The sequence below is a fragment of the Martes martes genome, assembly GCF_963455335.1.
Source record: "Martes martes genome assembly, chromosome: 2".
NCBI classification, from domain to species: Eukaryota; Metazoa; Chordata; class Mammalia; order Carnivora; family Mustelidae; genus Martes; species Martes martes.
Window position 1 is genome coordinate 15,585,677 of NC_137889.1, and position 21,692 is coordinate 15,607,368.

General features: G+C 39.1%; 1 protein-coding gene across 1 annotated transcript in view; it reads left to right on the top strand.

Annotated features, from left to right (window-relative positions):
* Window positions 1–21,692, top strand: part of SNX25 (sorting nexin 25) — a 122,521-nt gene that overhangs the window by 38,029 nt on the left and 62,800 nt on the right. The window contains exons 3-5 of the mRNA XM_080797277.1: window positions 378–594; window positions 6,378–6,550; window positions 8,024–8,210. Of these exons, the coding sequence (XP_080653403.1) occupies window positions 378–594; window positions 6,378–6,550; window positions 8,024–8,210 (577 nt within the window). The remainder of the gene's footprint in view (window positions 1–377; window positions 595–6,377; window positions 6,551–8,023; window positions 8,211–21,692) is intronic.

Consider the following 21,692-nt stretch of genomic DNA (forward strand, 5'->3'; position numbering starts at 1 on the left):
AAAAAGGGTGAATTTGGAAGCAAGAGGCAATAAACTGATAACCAGCAGACTCGATAAGTGGTTGCCACTGTGTAAGACACTCTGTTTTTTGATAAATTTAGATAGTTTGGCCCCAGGATAGAATATTTAAAAATTGGTGTGTCCACAAAAATTCAGGACATATGGTCACCACACCCTCAGAATTTTAGTTATCTGAAAATCTTTTTATTTTGAAATATTCTAGGAAAGATATGTCTTCTTGTGTGTTGTTATCTATTCTCTTTGTATTTTAAACAGTGAATATTAAATAGTAGGTTGTCAGCTTCCAGTAGAAATGTGGTTGTGGTATATGCTTCTTTCTTCTAAGTTTTACTCATTGCTTTGTTTATTCCTGGTAGTGTTTGACTACAGTTATAGAGATTACGTTCTGTCCTGGTATGGAAATCTCAGCAGAGATGAGGGACAGCTTTACCATCTGCTCTTGGAAGACTTTTGGGAAATTGCCAGACAGCTGCGTCACAGACTGAGCCACGTGGATGTGGTTAAAGTCGTCTGCAATGATGTTGTGAGGACTTTACTCACTCATTTCTGTGACCTGAAAGCTGCAAATGCCAGGTAACTGTTCTAACATGAACAATCTCCCCCACCTTTTTTCTACGTTAAAATATTTTTCGTATACAGAAAGGGGTCAGAGTCAAGATAAAACTCTAGAATTTTCTGCCTCTTGCTGCTGTTTGGCTTGAAGTGTAGATATATTGAGGGAGAACAATTACAGTGTTCTGATAGAGTAAATTTTTTTTTTATAACTCTCTAATAGAAAACCCCTTTATTGACTTCTTTAATTTTGTGAAAAACTTAATGAAATTAATTTTACCAAGCCGGCACTGTCATGAACTTGTTTGTAGAATTGTGAGTACCTAGAAGTAGAAAATTTAAATGTAGTGTTTTATATTGTGAAATGTCTATGAGTTAACAATTTTTAGAAAGGTTTAGAATTCATGTTTCCTTTTGTGAGTCCTGTGTTGAGAACTCTGTTGCATCACAATATCCTGAAAACTGACTTTTTAAAGGAACTCAATATTGGAGGTTGTGGGCTGTAATTAGAAATGTTTCAATGTGAAAAGTGTGAATAGTTAGGCTCGGTAGTTCTTTGTACTGTTCCACTGACACTGACAAGATCTGTACCTATGAAGTGATTCTGCCTTTGGAAGGAAGACTTCAAGGCCATTTCTGTGCTTGTAACAAATCCTTATGTTCAGAGGTTTGCTGGGGAGATCCTAATTGCATGTGCTACTCCTGAATGAGTGAGAATGCTGAATTACAGCACGCCTAGCTTGCATGTAAAAGTCGTCTTACTGCAGGAGAGGAGTAGCCTTCTGCCTATTTGGATGTGGACTTAGTAGGAGGGGGCTCCTTAATTTAATGTGGCCTATTCACACTGATACTATTCTACCTCTGCTTTCAGGGGAGAGACAGGGTATCTGAAAAATACACACGAGGATGAGTAAACATTGGCATCCTTATCGGGCAGGTGGTATCTCCTATTCTCTGCTGAGAAGCCTATTGGGCCCTGTGCTGTTGCTCAGTGGGGCCTAGTTGCTAAATGTCCTTGAGCAACAGCAGCTCCCTGTTCTTGGCTATACTGCCTCTTTCCATGAATCGTGCTCTCTCCCAAAGTCTGTGTCACACAGGCTTATGAGATCAAAATGTGCAGAGCCATCATGGGCCTAATATTTTTCAGTTTGCTGCCCCCAGTATTTTGCATTTTTAAAAAATTGTGACCCATAGTAAGAAATACATTTTATACCGTGACCCAGTTTCATAAAACAATATTATTACCTGTGATAACTGATACTTTTGTGTTAAAATCTTTTTAAAAATGATGTTTGAGATGAACTGTATTTTAACTTATTCCTTGTGGGTCACAACCCATGATTTGAAAAAAATTACTGTAGTGCAGTGGTTCTCCGATTTTTTTTTTTTTTTTGGTCTTCGGATCCCCTATACTCTTAAAGTTATTGAAAACCTAAAGGCATTTTTTAAAAAGATTTTATTTTTAAGTAATCTCTACACCCAATGTAGGGCTCAAACTCACAATCCCCAGATCAAGAGTCACGTGTTCTTCTGACCCAGCCATGCACCCTCAAAAGCACCTTGTTTATGTGGGTTCTATCTCATGGGGTGCTGGGACCAGCTTGTACTGGTTTGTAAGAGCTGACTATGCACATCCCTTCCCTACTTTGAGATCAGGGATATTACCTTACTAGCTTGTCATTAGCCATGGTGGGAGTACTTACACTGTGCAATGGGCGAATGCTACAAGTCAGAGATGATTTCCCCCTGGGGGAGCCCCGGTGGTTAAACATATGCCACCTCACCTCTTGCTATACTATTGGTGTTTACCATGTCAGCTATTAAAACCAAGACTTTTTTCCCCAAGATTTTATTTATTTGAGAGAGAGAGAGAGAATGAGACAGAGAACACGAGAGGAGAGAGGTCAGAGGGAGAAGCAGACTCTCTGCCGAGCAGCAAACCCTATGTGGGACTCAATCCTGGGACTCCAGGATCATGACCTGAGCCGAAGGCAGTTGCTTAACCAACTGAGCCACCCAGGTGCCACCAAACCAAGACATTTTTAAAGTGCACGAATACACAGTTCTCTTGCTGTTAGGCAGTAGACTCATGGTGTTAGCACACATTAGGTAACACATTAGATGTGTTAACACACATCTGGAAACTACACTGTGTTTGTAAGAACAGGGTGAAAAAGACAGATGACATTTTATATTACACAGCGGGGTCCTCAGACCACCCTTTGAAAATTGCTGTTGGTGGAAAAAGCAGCTCCCAGTGAGTATGTGAACTAATAAGGAAAGTGAGAGAATGAGGACTCTAGGGTTATACCCCTGGCATCTCAAGAGCTTCAGCCACTCCTTTCAAGTGTTCAGCAACCCCTAGGAGCTCCTGCTGATTTGCTGTGGTATCTGTTGTGTAAAGTGCTCCTGACTTCTGCCTGCCAGATGGCTGTCCAAGACTTGGTGGAACTCAGGGGATGCTCATTTTAAAGTACTTAAATTATGATTCAGTGAAGGACAGTATTTTAAATCCATGTTTTATTCCAGTGAGAAGATGGATAGATTTAGGTTTAGGAAAAGAGCAAGTGGTTAGAGAAATTTAGTATTTTTATGATGATCTAATTTGAACATGAACATATATTTTTCATGGAGACATTTACCAGCTTCTGAAATTACTGCTTTTGTGACTAATATAAAGATATTATGGGTAAAGCATCACAGTAATAGAAACAGAGAATTGAATCCATTTTAGAAATGCCTTCCCTCTGGGTTTCTAGTTTTCTTATATCAACAGTAGATTTATTTTGCTGGTATCTGGGCTATGCCTAGAAGCTCTAGTTGATAATTCTAATTAAAAAAATTTTTTTACCACTGTACTCTGGGATTATAGATATTTGAAGAAGTGCCAGTAGGCTACTGGTGTTTTGCATATAGATGATTATGCCCTAGAAGTGAACCCTAGAGAACTGATATCTGATTATGCATTATCTTCTACAAATCACATAATGAGACTGGTAGACAATGTGTCTAGGTTTGATGGCTGTGTCTGCACTTGCCTGCCCCAGGTAAATAGTGCCCTCATCCTAGAAATCTCCACTGGTGTGCAGATATCTATTCGCTGCAAAATGACTTTGGCAGCCTGGGAAGCACCCAATTGAATTGGCCACTGTCAGACTAGAGAATAATAAATTGCACTAATAAAGGCAACACATACGCTGGTTGACTGTTAGGCAGTTGTGTGGGGGCAGCTTTTCAGTCAGCTTGTGTTTATTTCCAGGCCGACATTCTGTTGCTGCTTTAAGCCCAGTCCAGATCACATTTAAGTCTTGCCTCTGCTTCCTCTTCCTTTGTCCCATCTGTCTTGTTCCAGCATGTTTCAGGAAAATCTAAAACTGATTCTTTTTAAGCTGTTGAATCAGCAGCATCTTTAATTTCACAATCTCCTTCTTACAGTCCCTTTGTGTTTGATTTACTCGTCAAGCACAGTCATGCTGTTTGAGGGGGAAAGTGTTTTTTATTCATATATTCTGTCTTTATCTCTGAATTTTTCACACTTTTTCTCTTTACAATCTTTGATTCTGGGGTAGCATAGAGTCTGGACTTGAGAGTCAGGCAGAACAGGGGAGTTAGTTCTACTGTTTATTACCTCTGACTTTGGACTATTAGCATAACCATAGATCCTCAATGTTCTCATCTATGAAATGCTGTTCATGATACCTGCTTCTCAGTGTAGGTGGGAAGATTAAGTCTTGTTGTACATGCGAAATTTCCAAAAGGTGAATGGCCTTTTGCTCACTCAAGGAGGGAGAGCCCAGATGCAAGTAGTAGGAGTTAGAGTAAACAAATGATCCGTCCACACTGACAGAAGGAGGCTGCTGCCTGGACGCAGGCACGTGGACACAACATGACCCAGAAGCAGCCACGTGCCTAGGGATCTTTTCTTGGGTTCTGAAGCAGTACTTGATGCCCATGAACCGGAAGGCATCATAGGAATATCCTGCTTGGAGTGAGCAGAGGGATTCCAGGGAAGCACTGGCCTCTCCTTTTTCCTCAGATGGACCTCATTTTTGACCAGATATCTGGCCTTTTATGCTCACTCAGAAAGTTTTTCCCTAACTCAGTTCTAGGAGGGAGATGAACTTGTAGAAGTCTGTTGGCTAGGCTCCTTTGATCTGTTTTCCACTGGAACAGACAAGGGATTGCGTATACTTAGAGAAGGATTTGATATTATAGAAAGAAGCTTCTGTCATTAGTTTTTTGGGGCCAGAGTTCCCCAATAATTGTCAACCGAATACATATTTTAGAGTAAAGTTTTATCCTTAAAAGTGCTTGACGAGACAAGAGTAGCATCTAGACCATACTATATTAAAAAATCATCTCTAACTGGCAGCATAGCTAGAATTTCAAATAATTGAAGACGCCACTTTAAATTTATTTAAAGGGGTAAAGTAAACTCTACCCCTATTGACTTCAACTCATGTCCCCCAAATCAAGAGTCCCATGTTCTACCAACTGAGCCAGACAGGCACCCCGAAGATGCCATTTTTAAAAAGTCAGCGTATGATTAGTATATACGTAAAGGGTTATTCTTAAAATCTGTTTATTTTGTTGGCTTTTCACATTAGTATTGAATTTTTCTTGGTTGTCTTAGAAGGCAAAGAGGAAATCTTCCCTTTTTTGGAGGATTAGTCTTCTATGGAAGACTAGTCTTCATTCTCCAGTGCAGAAAGAAATTGCAGTCAGCATTCTGGAGGTGCTTGTCGTAAAAGGCACCAAGATGCATTTGTTTCATCGCTGTGTAACACTAGTGTGATCCCTCCTGCTCTACGTAGTGTCAGTCCTTCCTCAGGATTGGCCCCTAGTTACTATAAGAAGTCCATAAATGTTCCCTCTTATCTGGAAGGTGTTAGAAAAATGAACGTCGGGGCGCCTGGGTGGCTCAGTGGGTTAAGCCTCTGTCTTCGGCTCAGGTCATGATCCCAGGGTCCTGGGATCGAGCCCCACATCAGGCTCTCTGCTCAGCAGGGAGCCTGCTTCCTCCTCTCTCTCTGCCTGCTTCTCTGCCTACTTGTGATCTCTCTCTGTCAAATAAATAAATAAAATCTTAAAAAAAAAAAAAAGAAAAATGAACGTCCCTGTCTTTCTTGAACTACTACTATCAAGGTACTGTGGGAAAAGGAGGTATAGAAGGTTCTGCTTTCTACTCCTTTTCACTCAAGATCCTCCAAATTAATGGTCCTGGGATAAGGATAGAGTCAGTGCTGATAGGGAAGCCTCTGACCACAGCTGGCAAGACTATTTAGAAAATACTTGGGAGCCACACAGAAGGCAATTTGCCATCAATTTATGTAGCACTAGGTAAGTCATGGACCTTCTCTTCAGCAGAAAACCCATAGCATTTTTATCCCGTGATTACCTAGTCAGGAAAGCTGGCTAGTGACCCTGGTAATATTTTCTTAGTTTTTTTTTTTTTTTTGAATAATGAAGCAATAGATCACATTTAAGAAGATGTCTAAAAGACTTAAAAATAGTCCAGTTAAAGAAACACACATAATTTTCTGGATTGTTGCTGTGATTTGGGAGTTATGTGTAATTGTTGATGCTACTTAAGGTTTGAAATCCTGAAAGAGCATGCATTAGCATTTTTCTAAATTAGTCTGTGATTGAGAAAATTATTAGCTATTGACATTTTTGAGGAGTGGACACAATTATTAAAACTGATGTATTGTCCATTTGAGATATTTTATACTTAATGATACATAACTGAATTGTTTTCAGAACTTTCTTTCCTTCCTCTTCCCCTCTTCATCAATTTCTTTTAGACATGAAGAACAACCAAGGCCTTTTGTGTTACATACATGCTTGAGGAACTCATATGATGAAGTGAAATTCCTACAGATGTGTTCTCGGGTTCTGGTGTTCTGTCTCCTTCCCTCAAAAGATGTCCAGTCTCTCAGCTTACGTATAATGCTTGCAGAAATACTCACAACAAAAGGTAGACTTGTAAATAATTCATATTACTAATGTGATGATTATGCAAACAATTGTTCCATACTAATGTGATAACACTTTACCTGTGCGGACCTTGTATATCATGGGACGTGTGGGAGCTAAGATATTTTCAGATTTTCAAACGTGAAGTGTTATTCAAAGATGGCTTTATTTGGCCATCCACGATAGACAAGTTTTTTGTGTAACATGTTGCCAAATTGTCCATTCTGTTGTTTATTTTGACACAGGATAATTAGTCCTTATGTTCTTCACAGGCAAGCATCCATTTGGGATAGCTTTTGAATTATCCAGGTCAATAATATATACATCAATGAAAGAGTATCTGTACTCAAACTCTAGTGTGCATTTACTTAGAGTACTTTTAAGATAGAAGATTCATTGATAATGCCTATATGTAATTTTGTGAACTTGGAATAAATAAAAAAGGAACTGTACCACAATATAATGTAATTGCTAAAGGAATTTTAATGAGGAAGGTGCTTGGCCAGAATATGAAAACGGAAGAAAATATGACCTAAGAGAAATTTCTCTTACCTCAGAATCCCAAATAACATTGCATTTGATATGCGTTGATTGATTGTCTCATTTATTATCTGTGGTCATTAGCGGATACCAAACATTGAGAAAAGAGAGGGGTTTTTTTGGTTTATTTTTGTTTTTGTTTTTTTTTGGCTTCATGACTCAGATCAGCAGCTGAGCTGAGCTCAAGAGCTGGTTGCCTAACCAGCTGAGCCACCCAGGTGCCCCAGAAAAGGGAACCCCCCCTTTTTTTTAAGATTATTTATTTATTTTAGAAAAAGAGAGTATGTGTGAGCAAGTGTGTGTGCAAGTGGCGGGGGCGGGGTGGGGGGGAGAAGCAGAAGGAGAAGAAGAGAATCCTCAAGCTGGTTCGACACTGGGTTTGATCCCAGGACCCTGAGATCATGACCTGAGCTGAAATCAAGATTCTGATACTTAACCAACTGAGCCCCCCAGATACCCTGAAAAGGGAACTTTTTAACCTAAAGTTAGTAGGATGAGTTTGTAGTTGTTACCATTGACTTTTTAACAACTCCTTCCCTGAGGCCTGCTTTTATCAGTTGTGAGAATGTTCACTTTCATTTGGCAGACAAAACACATGAGCCTTATTAAACTAACTAACTAAATAAATAAATAAAAGGAAAAAATCAGTGTACTTAATTTTGATATCATTGTTAGGAACTTGGGTTGCAAATGACACTCTTTCATTATTAAACTTAACTCATTTGTTAAAACAACCACTTGATTGTAGCCATAGTTGGTAGCATACCCAGAGGGAGCTATGTGTACAGGCACACAGATTTTTGAATATTTGAATTGTTTGTCCCCATTTGGGTAGTTTAAAAACATTTACCAGAAGCGATTTCAGTTCTGTAAATGAAAAACAGTTCTTTCAAAGAAACATACCCTTTTCAGTGTTGCTTTCTTCTTCCCACAGTCTTGAAGCCAGTAGTGGAGTTACTTAGTAATCCAGATTACATTAACCAGATGCTACTTGCCCAGCTGGAGCGCAGAGAACAGATGAATGAACATCACAAGAGAGCCTACACCTATGCTCCATCTTATGAAGAGTTCATCAAGCTTATTAATAGCAACTCTGATGTTGAGTTCTTGAAGCAGCTAAGGTATTTGATCTTTAATTATAGCATGACAGTAGCTACTTATTATCATCCTCTGCCTAGTTAGGTACCAAAAAAATGTGGTTGTCAGGGAGGCAGAAATAAAGGAAGTCCATAAATCTTGCTACTCAGTGACAACTAAATTTATCCAGCTTCTCCTTTAGCAGAGGAATTAGTTTTTTTTTTCCCCAAGTATCCTGTTTTTCAAGTAATTAGGTTATAATAGATTGCAAGCTGTTTAGTTGTAAGAGTTACTACTTAGCTGCTCAGAAATTTACTTAGAAAAAATGGGAAGGAGATGATATGTTTTTAAAATTACATTATGGAATATTACATTGATTTTAATTTTTCTTAGAAAATGCAGGCCCAGGTTTGGGAATCATGGGTTCTTGACTAAATATTTTGAGGAAACACATTTGAAATATACCCTGGGAGTCTCTTTGATAGGGGCATTGAATCTTCCTTGTTGTACTTGAGATATCTTAGGGGTGAGTGTGTCTGTTTTTGTATATTTATTTTTTATTGCCATAATATATGCATAAACAGTATGATTATATAGCAATATATAATTTGTAGCTTTTCTAGGCTTCTGTTTCTGTAGTTCTTCTGTTTTAGTGTCCCCAAACAATAATACATGGGGAAGAAAGTCAACTCCGGTATGTCCGTTTTGTCTCTGATAAGTAATTTTGATGAATCATAGATGGAAAATAAAATATTAGCTGAAACAGTCTTTGAACTCTTCAAGGATTTTAGATTTGGGTCACCATTAAGGTGAGTTGTGCTGCTTAGTCTTCTAATCTGAATAATACACTCTTATAAGAGGTATATGTTTGTAGAGGGTACCATGTTCTTGTAAACCGCGTCCTGTATTAATCTAGGTCCTGCAAATGTATAATGATGGCTTCAGTTGTATGATTGTGTTTACAGATCATTTAATTCTTAAAGGATGTAATCTCTGGAGATTTGTTTGTGCTTCTGTTTCCATGCATAGTCTTGAAAAGCTATGTGGTACTCATTTATTAAAGATTTATAATCATCTGTGTCTGAAACTAGAAATTCATTTTTGATTATTGTGACCCTTGAGCTAATAAAGAAGGCAAGGGTCAATATCCCAGATTTGTTATCTGGAGTATACAAGTTATATACACTCAAAGGTCATCCTTATCGTGACTTTCTTTGAAATTTAAAAGGAGTTTAAAGTGTCATTCTATGGAAAGTGAAAGAGCTCACAAGGACAGGACACCCTTGTTGCCTCCTCTTTGCCTTAAAACTGCCAACACACACACACACACCAAGTGCTGGTTCTAGAGATGCTGTACAAACTGATACTCCAGTTTTGCTCTACCTGGGTGCTGTTTTACCGGTTGTTCCCGGATACACTGCCTGTGGTGTGACCACGGTCACCCTCTGTGAAATTGTAGTTTTCTCTTAACGCATTGTTTGTGAACAGATACTGTTCACAACAGTAGTATCTGTTATATACAGTATAACTGTATAACTGTATAATAGTATATAACTGTATAACAGATAGCAGGATAACTGTTATCAATATACTGTGATAGATTGTGGAGACCTTGCCTTCCTAAGGACTTTTCCCTTTTAAGCAGTCTTTCAGAATACAGTTAGAAGTGGATCATTGGGTAACTTCAAGGAAATTTAAGATAATAATCTAGGATCAATAGTGGCAGATAGTTAACTGAATCAGTATTCATTCTACTTCCAGACTTATGAATGAATGTTCTGTTTTGTGTATCAACAAAAGATCCCAGCACTGCACACATGTTGACACAGACAGTGGTATAACAAAAAGGTACCAAAAGACTATTTTGTGATCAGAAGGCATTATTTTGAGTGATCAACCATTGGTACTCTAGCACAGTTCTGTAGTATGAGATGAATGAATCTTGATTAGAATGAATGGTTTATCTTTTTCAAAATGCACTAGTCAGAGGATCAGGACTATTCAAAATGCTATAGATATTTTAATTTGGGCAGTTGGTCATCTAGTAGATGAAACTCATCTACTGAGTTTCAAGAAGAAACTCAGTAAGAATTGACCTTTAGAAACAAAAGCCCCAGGATGACTGGACAACCTGCTTTTGTCACAGTAGGGGCATTTTGGATTGCCTTCACCTGAGTGGCCAAAGATGAACACTAGGAGTCCTGACATGACATTTTCCCCTTTAAAACACGGTGAAAATTAAAAATGGTATGAGCCCTTAAATCTTTCTGTAAGATTACTTCCTCTTGTTGTCATAAATAGGGCAACACTGAAGTCTAACACGTTGGGTGTCCTGAGAAGCAGGCGCTCTGTTGAGCATGGAGAGGCTAAGGGGCAGTAGAAATGCTGAGCTAAAGGGTGGTTTTTTCTTTAGACACTGAGATATGGTTTATACCCTGTTGAACTCAGCATTTTAAAATACATGTTTCAGTGGTTTTTAGTATCTTCAGACTGTGTAACCATTACCTCTAATTCCAGATTATTTTTGTCATTTTTAAGAAGAAACCCTGTACCCATTAGCAGTCACTCCCCATTTTTTCTCTACCCAGCCCTTGGCAACCACTAATCTACTTTCTGTCTCTGGATTTGCCCATTATGGACATTTCATATAAATGGAATCATGTAACATGTGGCCTTTTGTGTCTGGCTTATATTCAGCATAATATTTTCAAGGGTCATCCATGTTGTGGTATATAGCAATATTTCATTTCTTTTTTTGGCTGAATAATATTCCATTGTATGAATACACCATATTTTGTTTATTCTTTTGTCAGCCAATGGATAATTAATTGGGTTGTTTGCATTTTAAAGAATGCCTTTTGAGTTTTCTTTCTTTTTTTTTTTAATTTTCTTTAAGACAGAGAGAGAGCATGAGTGGGGGAGAGGAGCAGAGGGAGAGGAAGAGTGAGAAGCAGACTCCCCACTGAGCAGGGAGCCTGACATGGGGCTTGGTCCCAGGACCCCGAGATCCTGACCTGACTGAAGGCAGGCACTAAACCAACTGAGCCACCCAGGCACCCCCTTTTGACTTTCAGTTGAACATCTTCAGTAGTATTACTAATCTCTTCCTACCACCCATCCCATATATATTCCTGTTGCATATGTTCCTGTTCTCTTTCCTGTCTTCTACTTTACTTCTGGCTTTTGTTTCCAGCAGAGTTCATAGAATCCATGGGGAGGACACTTGGAGGTACTTTGAGGATTAGATTATCAAACCCTTAAAGTGCCCACTCTATTAGAAAACAGAATACATTTTCAGATTTAATTAAGTTGATATAATGACTGAGTGCAACTGCAATGACCTATTTTTCTGACCTCTGTCGCTTTGTAGACCTTCAGTTTCTCATGTACATTTTGGGAAATATGTTGACGACTTCCTTTGAAGGGCTGCAAATTTCTCTTACAACAAGGAGTCGTATACGTTAGTCAGCATCTGCTGTGGAATCATGGTAATCCTGAAGAGCATACAGTCCCCTCAACAGCTTGGCAAAGAACCTTGGGAGAGAATACTGTGAAGGCCATTTTTCTCAGTGGTAGCTGTACACATCCAGAGTTACTTTCTGAATACTCTTGTAAATACCGCATTACCTCTCCCCAACCTGTGACTATGAGACAGTTACTTGGCCTTCGCTGTAGATAAAATTCCCGGCAGTTCTGTTTGCTATAGTACTGGTATATCTTTTATCCAGGGGACAGTATCCTTACTCATTGTATCTTAGGGTAATCTGAGGGCTAACCTTTCTTCTCTGCTTCTTGCCCAGATTGAACTAGAAAGACTACCAGGAACAACTCTGTGGTGGTAGAGGTTGATCTTTTTGCTCAAAAAAGGTGATGCTGCATAAGTTATCTGGTTACTGGTTTTTGTTTATCTGATAGAAAAATTGCTCTCTACATAAGGAATAACATGGAGGACATTAGGAGAAGGAAAGGAAAAGTGAATTGGGGTAGATTGGAGGGGGAGACAAACCAAGAGAGACTGTAGACTCTGAGAAACAGACTGAGGGTTTTGGAAGGGAGGGGGGTGGGGGGGAGGTTGGGTGAGCCTGGTGGTAGGTATTAAGGAGGACATGTATTGCAGGGAGCACTGGGTGTGGTGCATAAACAGTGAATCTTGGAACACTGAAAAAATAGAATAAAATAAAGAAAAATTGCTCTCTCTTCGATGGTCAGTCTGCTTATAGGCAAAATTGCTTTTTATCAGACTCCTGTCTAAAGCATCGATGAAGCTTATCAGCTGCCTTGCACTAATGGAGCAGTTTCTTCCATCATAGTCTGAACTATTTTGTTTTTCTTGTACAATTAGAGTACTCTGCTGTCTGGCTTTATTAGCATTTTAGGTCGCTATCTTCATCTTCTCAGTAAGATTTTAAGATAGGCCGCCTAGGGCACGGAATGTGTGTTATTTAGACTAAGCAGTTGATGAAACCATCCACTTTCATTTCATACATATTTGGGAGATAGGTGCGTATTTTCTGAAGGAAATAAAGTCATTAAACTATGCTGGTTTGGAATGCATTAAAACAAACAACCAAACCAAAGAAACCTTGAAGGTCATATTTGTAGTTCTGTGATAGTTTGTTTTTTTCTGAGTCAGCATGAGCTGCTTTGGCAATATGATTCTGGAGCTAGAAATGCTTCCTCCGAGTACACTAAACCAGTGGTTTTTGACCTTGACTATATATTAGAATCACCCAGGCTTTAAAAAAAATTACGGCCGGATATCTCACTGTACTTTGTAGCTACTTCCTTTTTCTTCTTTTCTGGCATCTAAGGTGTCGAAGTGAGGATGTGGTGGCGGGACTGGTATAACTTTTTGAATTTTTTAGCGTCTTCTAGTGGAAGTCATCCACTCTGCTAATGAGACAGGAGCCGGAAATCTAAATGTCCTGTTCATGCAAGATATTAAAGGACAACTGAACAGATTCCCACCACCTGTCTGGGTGGTGGGGTGATGACCACCCTCAAGGAAGGCAAACCAGAGGTCAGAGCAAAGGGGCATCCGTTAGTAAGACCCGACAATTACAGCCACACTGGAGAAAGCGCTGTGTGTTCCTTTATTTTGAAGGGAAAGAGGGTGTGGGAATAAACATTAAAGCGGAAATGAAAGGTTCTGCCCTTACAGAATCTCCTAGAGGGAGCAGGCAGATCATGGCCCAGGAATACCCTCTGTTGCTTGCGTTGTGTAATTCCTCAGTGTGTTTGCACAAAGTGCTCTATGAAAGCGATTTTGCTCCTCCATGAGAAATATACTTGCCTCCACTTCACCCCCAGGAATTTTACATGATTGGCCTAGGGTAGAACCTGGGCATCAGTGGTTTTTAAGTGCCCCCCAGGTACAACTAGAATTGAGAATATCTTTTAAATGGGATATTCTTTCACTTGCTACCAATCTCAAGTCTTGGCTAGGTGTCCTATAATTGTTATATTCTAAGTCTTTGAAAACTGTTTATCACTGTTGGCGAGGATGGTTACTATTGAGAAGAATATTGATTAATCCAGACACCTCATTCTTCTACCGTGTTTATTGTAATGAATAAAGGGCATCTTATCACTGGTGATCCTGAGACACGTATTTAACCCCAGGTTTCTCAGCCTTGGCGAAAGTGCCATTTGGGCCCAGATAATTCTTTGTTGTGGGGGTGGTTCTATTTATTGTGGAATATTAACATCACTAGCCTCCCCCACTGGATGCCAGTACCAACCCTGTAGTTGTGACAACCAGAAACATCCCCCAGACATTGCCAGATGTCCTCTGGAGGACAAAATTGCCCCTGATTAAAATCTATTGCTTGAGTCCCATGAAAAGATTGGAGATACTTACATTAGGATTAGATTTAGATGAGGAGGCTAGAAAACCCACAGAATAATGATTACTTGCCAAAGTACAGAGGGCTTTTTCTTTCTTTTATAAAAGAAGTCTGGAACAGGCATTCGAAGACTGGTAGGAGGCCTCTACACTCCTTGGGGACCCAGGCTCCTTCCAGCTCACTGCTCTGCCATCCTAGGGATATTCCAGAGTCCTGAGTTCAGGGTGTAGTCTAGACTGCCATTCATCGTATCCTAATTCCAGAAAGCACAAATTAAGGGAAGAAAAGAAGGTGGCAAAGGTCATGCATTGGCTGTCTTTTAAAGAACTTCCTGGAAGCTACTACATGACATTTCTGCTTATATATTTTCTGTCAGATATAATTTTTCTGGGAAGCCTTAGGTTCAGTTAAAAATGAGAGTTCTATTACTAAGGAAAAAAGAAACATAGACACAGAATGGGCACATAGTCGTTTTTGCTCCTGTGCTACCTGTTGTATAGTTATAGCAAGGCAGGATAGCACTACTTCCTGCACAGATGTTGGACAAATACTACTTTCCTGGACTGGACATTTGCCAAAGTTAAAGAGATGCCAAGCAAATGCCCAAGAAGAGGAAACTTCTTTGTTTTCAAGCTACCATATGTTGAATATCTAATATGCATTAAGTAAAGTTCTTACCATATGACTGTTGTAACAACTATGTGAATAAGTATTACTATTCTCATTATGCAGTTGAGAAAGGTAAAATGACTTGCCCTGGATCGCGTAGCTAATAAGGAACAGCTGGGATTTGAACTCAGCTCTGTCTGACTTGAAATTCCACATGAGAAGGTGGGTAACCGGTTAGCCAGGTGGGGAGAAAAGAGGATTGACACGCGGCCCAACCTTGTGGAATTTCCTGCAAGTGTGACGACCAGTCTGTACTGTCTAGGAGACTTTGCAGGCACTAATCCTTGCATGGAGAACAGTACTGCCATAAGTCCCATCATTTGTTAGTGAAACAGGGACAGGCTGCCAGAGAAACAAGTCATAATAAAGAAAATTGGGGCAGCCTGTCAGTGCTGTAATTTCATCTGCTGCCAGTCCAGTCTTTATTAGATTTTTTCAGTTCTGAATTTGTTTATTTCTGACTCCTTACTTAAAGAGCGACATGGAAAATCTAAAAATAGTAGAGAGGAAATTCTAATAATGAATAAAAGGTTTAAAATTAAAAAGATTTAGTATTATTTCTCTTGGAGAAATGAAGGAAACTTTTTATCGAGTGTGTACTGAGATCAATGTGTTTTCTGTTTTACTAGGATAAAGCAAGAGGGAATGGCCATAATGAATAGGTTAATTTAAGAGGTCGTAATGAACAGTGGAGTGGGTTACTGAGGAAGTTAAGTAGTTTTTCTTCAGATATTAAGGGGATGGATTTCATCTCTGAATTTCAGAGATGGGTTTCAGAGGTACATTTGCACATGAAGATTAATACACTAAAAATATTAAAATTCCTAAAATTGCATGCTTCTGTATAGGAGAATTTAAATTATTTGAGTGTTTGGTGCTTCGACCAGTGATTCTGAAGTTATATTGTGAATCATGAGGAGTAAAGTTGAATTACGTTATAGAGGAACATGGAAAAAGAAATCGAGCATACCCTTCAGACAAACTGCTACACCGTGTCAGAAATCAGTAAGCATGTATAAACTGAGGGAAAGGTTAACGTGGGTGGGCAAGGAGATGAGAAATGATGAAGTGTAAAACAAAGAGATGCCTGGCAAATTTTTATGAAAAGAATAAATGAATATAAATTTAGTTAAAAAAAACCATATTAAAATGCAAGGCTGCTTATTGAAAACATTCAAAAACATCTTTCAGTTTTATAAAAAGTAAAAGTACATTGACTTCAGAATTTAATTCCTTCTGTTGATGTCTGAGAAATAGCAGAGGGCACAGAGGTGGGAGTTAAACATGTGGGAGAAAACAAGATATCTTCATTTAGGAGGAAAGATAAGTATTGACAGCATGGAAAATTTGATCTAAAAAGGGGAAATTTGGGAATAAAGAAGCTTATGATCTCTCTGAAATTAAAGAGTTCATGATGAGCTTATAATTAGAACAACAAAGGCACTGTGAGTAAGGTGTATCTGCTTTACGAATCACCGAATTACCATGAGGACCATGAGTCTATTTACATGAATCACTCAGCCCAGGATCTTCATATTCCAGATTGTTAGCTACCACTATCGTTTTTGTTACAATCTCAGGCCGAGGGTTGCAAACAGATTTAATTTCATCGTGAACACTGATCAATTACTTGGTGGCCCACTAGAGTGCAGCATTTTATTTGGGGGTTTCTGGAGGCCCAATAAATAACAATGCTCCTCTCTCCAGCCTGAGGTCTGAACCACGTTAGGGCTAAGGAATAAGCCAAATGAAGGCCCAAAACTTTGCTCTTTTTACTGATAGATGATGGAGAATGTGGTTTATGTGTGCAAACAGTGACTCTCTAAAACTGAGTCTCAGAATCAGACATTCTTTCCCACCTGGCTTTGTCCCTGATTCTCCCTCCTTCCCCATCTTTCTGACAGGTGCGGAGTCCACATGCTGGCTGTCCTTGGAGGCAGAGAACACATGCTCTGAAGAGGAGGAGAACAGAAGGGCTGTGCTTCACATGCCTGGTTCCTCCTCCTCTGTGGTCAGATGAAAGACCTCTTCCTTCTCTAGGGCTTAGAGGAGAGGATGAGAGAGAGCTGGAGAGAGGCTGGGGATGGAGCCCCTGATACTCAGAACAAAACATCAAAAGGAGGAGGTGGGATGGATGGGTAGTGCTCTTTTCTTTAAAACAAAACAAAAGTGCTGGTGCTGGTTCTCTCCTCTGTAGAGAATTTTATGATTCACTAGGTTCTCTGAAGGAATGGTAGTGAAGAGTATAAAAGGGGTGTGCTGGTAATTTTTAAAAACTGGCTTTTGCGGGGAGGGGTCAGAAACCCCGACTTGTAGCATTTGCTGGTTTCTGTGGTGTCAATACTAAGCTGCCAGGATGACCTCACTGAGTAGGAAGTTGGAAAGAGATTGGCTGCAGCACACCCTCTCATGCGTAGTGTCTCTGCCGTGCTGATACAGTAGACGTGAATAGCCGGGAGCATAGATAATAGCAAAATACAATTATTAGGAAATGATGAGTTTTAAGTATTTTCGCCTTTTAAGAAGTACAGTTTAATCGCAAGTTTGTTTCACTTTAATAATGGTAGGTTTTAATTCCTGAGATGTTAACAGCCAGCTCGCACAAGCCGACACAGGCCTTGTGAGCTGGCTCTGGCACGTTGCTGAGTAGTGGCCACGCACGCTTTGTCATTTGATGACCCTGCACTGGACAGAAATGCAGTTCTTCTTGAGGTAGATGAGGGTTAATAACACAAAAATCACCCTACACCAACCAGTCCAGATCTAACGTAGACTCTACCCACAGACGTGGGCCCAAGTCAGATAGGCCTGGATTTTGCAGACCTGGCTTGCACTTGGCTTCCTTTCTTATAGGCAGTGTGGCCTTGGCAAGTCATGTATACTCTGAGCCTCAGTTTTAACTGTGAAATGGAGAAAGGAGTTCCTATTTCATGGACTGTTGTGATAATTAAATGAGATTAATGCTTCAGCACAGTTCTGAGGACAGACCTGCTAGACTCCCAATAAAGAGCTAAAAATATAACCGTGAGCAGGAGAAGGCAACAGAATTCTCAGATCCTAACTTGAATAGGCTTAATGGAGGAGATGAGGCAATACAATCTTTCATGTCAGAAAAACTTCAAAGTGTAGAAGAAAGTCATTAGGACATTTTCAGTACAGAACATAAAACTAGGCAACTAAAGATGATATTTAGTAAGCATTCTGAATGAAAATACTTCAGGCAAGAATTGAGGATGGAATATAACAGCAGTGGTGCTATACATTGGTCTATAAATAAACAGTTTATGGTGATATTAATAGCTGATATAAAAAATATGAGAAGCACTAGTCAAAATGAGGTACAGGTAGCAGAGAGAAAAATTTTGGCCTCCTTGAGGTTAACTGAAGGACACCAGCTAGTTGCTTTTGTAACATGTAATTTCCATAGACTTCTGGGAACTAGAAAATGAATATACGGTAACATGTTATTTTAGGAAATTTAAAAATACAAACCAGATGAAGAAAAATAAGCCACATTGCAAACACATGACAATACTTGATATTTTCCAGGTTATTTTCTGTGTATATATATATATATATAGCATGAATTGTGTACATGTGTTCACGTAAATTCCGGATATGTCAGGCTGCTCTGGTCCAGAACTTTCTAACTGATGTGACTCAAATCCAGTGTATTGGTGTATGGAGATAAAGGTTTCCTCAGCCCTCCAGGTATTTGGGTAGGGCCTGGGATGGCCGATGACCTTGGCGTTCTGTTCAAATATTATCATTTGCTATGTGTGCCACAAATGGAAAAAGCTTAGGAAGCATACCCTAGTCTTTCTGTTGGAATCAGCTGCCTTCTACACACTAGAAAAATGGAAAACCGGTTTAAAAGTGCCATTAGAGGCAAGAGCCTCTGACTGCTCTGAGTCCTGACTGAAAATACTTCCCCAGTTTGTGCTACAGCTCCCTGGCACTTCCTGCTTAATACCGTTAAACACACCCCATGAGAAGAAAGCTCTGAACCTTGTTGTTCTTTTCAGACATAAAAACTAAAATGAGAGACTTTACTTGGTTCATGATATTGGTGAAGATTAAAAAATTTGACACCCAGGGTTGGCAAGGCTGTAGGAAGACAGACGACCTCATGTCCTACTGGGAGGAGTATGAATTATTGCCTTTCTACAGCACAGTTTTATAATGCAGAAAGCAGGTCACAAAATGTATATTCTTTCTGTTACAGTTATTATTCATAAGAACTTATTTTAAGGAAATAATCATGAATGTGTGATAAAGATTTTTCCAAGAAAGTTTCTTGCAGTTTTATGTAAAATAGAGAAAAGCTTGAAATAACGGAATGCCTAACAATTAGGGCTTAGGGAAAAAAAGTGCCGACACATCTGTACAGTGGACTGCCACTTACCAATGGTGTTGCATCAGAGTATTTAATAATATTGGCAGATGGTATACATTGAAAAGGCTCTAGGGCCTTTTATAGCATATCTTCAGTCTTACAAAACAAAACAAAAAAAATTGTTTGAAGAGAAGTCTATAAATACTTACCAAATGTTAATTGTGATTGACTTTGAATGTCATGCTTTGTATATTTTCCCATTTTCTTCAATGAATATATGTTACTTTAGAGAAAGTAAAAATGGGTTCAGCATGAGGAGGTAAAATTTGCCCAGCTGTTTATCAGGTTGGAGTAACAGATACTAAAGCCAGCTACAAAGTTAATAGGAAACAGTATTTTTTTTTCCAGGTATATGTAGCAGCTAGAAAGTGTCATAATGATAACCTCCTTTGAATGACTACTGCTTTCTTATGCACTGAGAAACTTTGCTCTCCAAAATCTTAGATTTCGCCATTTGAAATTACTTTGGTAAGAGTGACACATCCTATTCTTGCCTGGAGGGTTTCGGCCACTTTGACACAGAGAAGCACCCTCGTTTATAAGTTGGGTGTAGAGCTACAGATAAAGGGTTTTCTGGGCTAACCATTCCATGTTTATTATAACCTTATAGTTTTCAGGAGAGTGAGACCCTGGATCTATGTGAAATGACTATTTACACAGCTCTGCTTTGAACCTGTCAACATGCTGCTTCATTTAAAATTTCATCTACACTCCATACTTCCCCAGAATCCCATAGAAGCTATCTTTCCCTTGGTTTGAAGAGACACCCATGTTTCTTCATGCTTATTGAAATGAGTCAATAAACCTGATTTTGTTGGACTTCAGTGACCTTGGTGGCCTTAAACTGACTAGGCTGAGATACTTTTATGATCAGGAAAAAAGTAAGGCTACTTTAAAAATTCTTATATATATTTTACAAACATGCACATACATCATCTCCTTAAATACTGCATACCTAAATCATACTGCATACCTAAATACATACCTAAATACTGCATACCTAAATCAATCAATCAACAGTGGTGTTAAGGGACAAAAATAATAGTTAATATTTATTAAACTCTCACTGTGGCTTGGGCACTATTCCAGATATTTTAAAGGTGTTATCTCATTTAATCTTCATGGCAATCCTGTGAGGAAAAATACTGTTACTCTTCTCTTTACAAAAAAATACTACTCTTCTTTTCTCTTGAGTTTTAGAAAGCTTAAATAATTTTTTTAGGGTGACACAGTAAGTGTTGGAAGCAGGATTTGAACACAGGGCACCTGGTGTCAGAGCTAGTATGCTTAACTACTCTGTTATACTTACCTTGTAAACAGCTTTAGTGTAGCCCTCTGAAATCACCATGTCTTTATTTCTTTTCAAATGTTGTAACTGAAGTCCTTCTAAATGAAAATATTATCCCCAGCCTAGCACAAAGTAACCTGTAACAACCTTGAAAACATTATTTTTAAGTTTTAAATTTTTAAAAAACATGTTTATGTATATGGTATTCTAATTTATGTTATTGCGAATTTTATTTTATTTATTTTTTAGAGAGAGAGAAAGTGTGTGTGTGGTGGGGGAAGGGCAGAGGGAGAGAGAAAATCTTAAGCAGACTCTGCACTGAGCATAGACCCGGCCATGGTGCTTGATCTTATGACCCTGAGATCATGGCCTGAGCCAAAATCAAGAGCTAGGACTTCTAACCGACTGAGCCACCCAGGCACCCCTGTAATTGCTACTTTTAGTATAAAACCTATTTTAAACCATTCACCATATTGTAGACACCTGAGACTAGGATTTATTCAGCTTTTGACTCTCCTAAGACATTCCAGCATATACACATCCAAGACAGCTCTAAAATAGTAATTTTTTTTTAAAAAATGTGTAAGATGTGTGTAATGAAATGAGGAGACTAATATTTGTGTGTGTGTGTGTGTGTGTGTGTGTGTGTGTATAAATAACTTAGAAGTCAATTCTGATAGAATTCCAAAGTTGTTCTGAACAATTGACAGTAAAAGGCAATAATTGTATGTATTTCTAAGGGGATTATTTTGAAGACTAATTTTGTAGCATTTCAGGTGAGTTTGAGATGGTGGAAAGACTTCAAAAATACAAACGTGCTCTGAGTCTTTATTAATGTAGCGGAGTGTTCAAAGCCAAAGAGAGGTGAGGTGGTAACTCAGGTAAGAGATGGCTGTCTTCATGTGACCTTTTTCTTGTCCCTGGGATAAGAGATACTGGGGGTGAGATCTCGCTGTAACTGGAGAAGAGCCAAATTCTTGTTAATATTAGAGTTTACATTGGAAAAACACATATTACACTTGTGCAATTGTGATCAAGAGGATGTTCACAAATATCAGTCCTTCAGATTCTTGAACCAAACTCAGCACCAGCAAGGCCATGCGCTCCTCTGGTGAAGAAAGCTGAGTGAGTGCTGACTATCCCCAGGGAGCTGGCTCCCGGAGGACTAGGAGGCCTGTGCCATCAAGGATAGCCGCCGGCATTTGGATGTACAGCTGACTGCTGAAAAACATAGGGTTGGGATGCTAATCCCTCGTGCAGTCAGAAGTCTGCATATAACTTTGAACTCCCCTAACACTTTACTACTAATAGCCTACTATTGACTGGC